The sequence below is a fragment of the Triticum aestivum genome, chromosome 1D, assembly GCF_018294505.1.
Source record: "Triticum aestivum cultivar Chinese Spring chromosome 1D, IWGSC CS RefSeq v2.1, whole genome shotgun sequence".
In the NCBI taxonomy this organism is placed as follows: Eukaryota; Viridiplantae; Streptophyta; class Magnoliopsida; order Poales; family Poaceae; genus Triticum; species Triticum aestivum.
Genome location: NC_057796.1, coordinates 455,004,383 through 455,006,932, shown reverse-complemented (window position 1 = coordinate 455,006,932; position 2,550 = coordinate 455,004,383). Strand labels below are relative to the sequence as shown.

General features: G+C 49.4%; 1 protein-coding gene across 1 annotated transcript in view; it reads left to right on the top strand.

Moving 5' to 3' along the window:
- The first annotated feature begins 2,279 nt into the window (after positions 1-2,279).
- Positions 2,280-2,550, top strand: part of LOC123182889 (putative clathrin assembly protein At2g01600) — a 7,912-nt gene continuing 7,641 nt past the window's right edge. Inside the window, exon 1 of the mRNA XM_044595559.1 lies at positions 2,280-2,518. Within this exon, the coding sequence (XP_044451494.1) occupies positions 2,429-2,518 (90 nt within the window). The 5' untranslated portion in view covers positions 2,280-2,428. The remainder of the gene's footprint in view (positions 2,519-2,550) is intronic.

Genomic DNA, 2,550 nt, shown 5'->3' with positions numbered 1-2,550 from the left:
CTCCTGGACCACCTCGAACTCCGTCGGTGCCTTGGGCATGCCGAAGCCCGCATCAGGAGGCGCCGGATCCGCCTCCTCCTCCTGCCCCCGTGTCCTGCTCATGCCCCCTATTTTTCTCATCCTCATCCACCTTCTCCCCCGGCTCTGGCGAGTCCAGAGGTAGGACGGTTGCGATCTGGGATTCGCACCTATCCCAGATCTGCTCAAGGAGCTGGAGTCGCCGCTCGGATGTGAGCATGGCGTAAGTCATGACCGTTCCTCGGGCATGGCTAGCGGCGGGCGAAGAGTGAAATGTGGCAGCGGCGGATGGGAGGGGAGGGAAATGTGGATGGGGTAGGGTTTGGGTGTCGGCGTACGGCTTAAATAGCTGGACTAGGGACCTCGGGTGGTGCGCTGGAGCGGCACCATCGAGAATTGGAGGAGATGCCCGCCGGGCCGAAGGGTTTAGGAGTTTTTCCTTGTGGGTCCCAACGGTCAGTCCAACGTGGCGAGCGCGCCAGGACCTCCCATATCCGTCCCAAATTTGGCTTCATATGAGGGGTGCCGATTACCCCTGGTGTTTGGGGCTAGTTTGAGGAGCCCGGGCTTATATGTGGGTTTGGGGCGCTCGGTTGTAGATGCTCTTACCTGGCCGGCAGATTGTTTTCTATGATAATTTAGTACTCTCTGCCGTGCTACCAATGGCGGAGATTAGAGAGGCCAGAAGATTTGCCGGGAGTTTAGGTTTAGAAGGAGCTTATAGTTGCAATATTTCCCATGGAGTAGGTAATTTCCCGTGCATTGCAATGAGGGCATGAATATTCTAATGATTTAACCATCATGTGTCAAACATAAAAGTTTTATAGTGGGCTCGTTTTTCCCCACCGCACATCTCTTCATAGGCCCTGACTTCCATTGTGGCCCAATCGACATCGTCCAAGGAGATGGTTCAATGCCTTCATTCAGCATGTCATTCCATATGTCCCCTTGAATTCCACAACTTTGGGTTATCATGGGTGCGACAATGAGATTCGATCGCGTTACTCAAGCTCGTCAAGCACGACCTATAAAGTAAAAGAAACTAAAAATGACTTATATCATACTAGATTGTAAGTTATAACATTTTGCGTGTGAGTAAACAAAGAGGCCATAAGTCATGAAAGCATTGTTGGTATCACTTTTACACCAAAATCAAATCACTTCTTGCATTAAAATATGATGGGTGTAACTTACATTTCAGGCACTATTGATGTCGAATCACTAAAATATGTACTACCTCCGTTTCTAAATCTTCTATATCTAAATAGTTAGGCACCACTAATATATTTCTCTCGACATGCAAGCATACCACCTCATCATTTAACATGCATAGGAAAAGACCCACATCAACATGCAGTTATGCATATTAAAAATCCACTTCAACATGCATGCATGTAAAATTCCATTATATTATGCTATTTACATCTAATTCTTATATACTTTCAAAAACTATTATTTTAAATATGGGGACTGCTACGCGTCGGTTGATGGATCTTTTAAAAAGATCCATCGCCTCGCGAGCGGCCGGATTTGATACAATTGGTTAGTCAAATGTCTCTCTCTACTTTGCAACAAAGGTCATGTTGCGGAAAAATTCACAACAGAGGTTACGTGTGTGTGTGTGTGTTTGCAACATAGGTTGTATTGTGTTTTTTTTTTCAAATGGGTCGTGTTCAGAAAACAAATTGCCCTCCCTGGTCCAAGTCGCTGTGGGATCTAGCCCCTGGCTGGTTTGCAACAAGGGGCTAGTTGCAGAATCTCTTTCTAAAACAATTGATCAGTTACAGAACAAGGGCACAGAAGGGTTAACTCCCGACCGATAGATCAAGAGCCCATCCAATAGACATAGAGACGACGGACGCTCGCACAACATCAGTCAGTTGAAGGGAATCATTTCCCTTTAAATATTGATGATGTTTCATATAACCAAAACTTCATTGAAACATTGCAAGATATTCCCGCAACAAAGTGCGGGGCATCATCTAGTATTTTATAAACTGCCAAAACGCCTTATATTTAGGAAGGGAGGATGTACTAGTAAAGTGTAACCGCAATTAGCCCGTAGTAACACAAATTTACGAGTTGACAGGGGGTTCCACCGTAAAAACGGGGGCAACATTCGCTCGAACCCACGGAATTTCTCGAACCTTCCGCTCCCACGCGTAGAGGCCGAGACGAGACGCCGTCAATCACCCGAAGCTGGCACGCCAGCCAGTACGCCACCCACGCCAACTTCCCAAAAAGCACCCCGGACTCGCCCATAATCACACCCCCGCCCTCCCCTCTCCCACAGGCCACACGCACTGTCACACCGCCCCCGTCTTCGCGAAACCGTCGCGAACAAACACCCAACCCCCCCACCCCACCCCGAAGACGCACAGCGAGCGAGCGGCGGCCGGAGCCGGCGGAAATGGCGTCGATGCAGAGCTGGCGCAAGGCGTACGGCGCCATCAAGGACACCACCACCGTCAGCCTCGCCAACATCAACTCCGACTTCAAGGTCCGCCGGATCCGGAACCCCCCGCGCCCCCT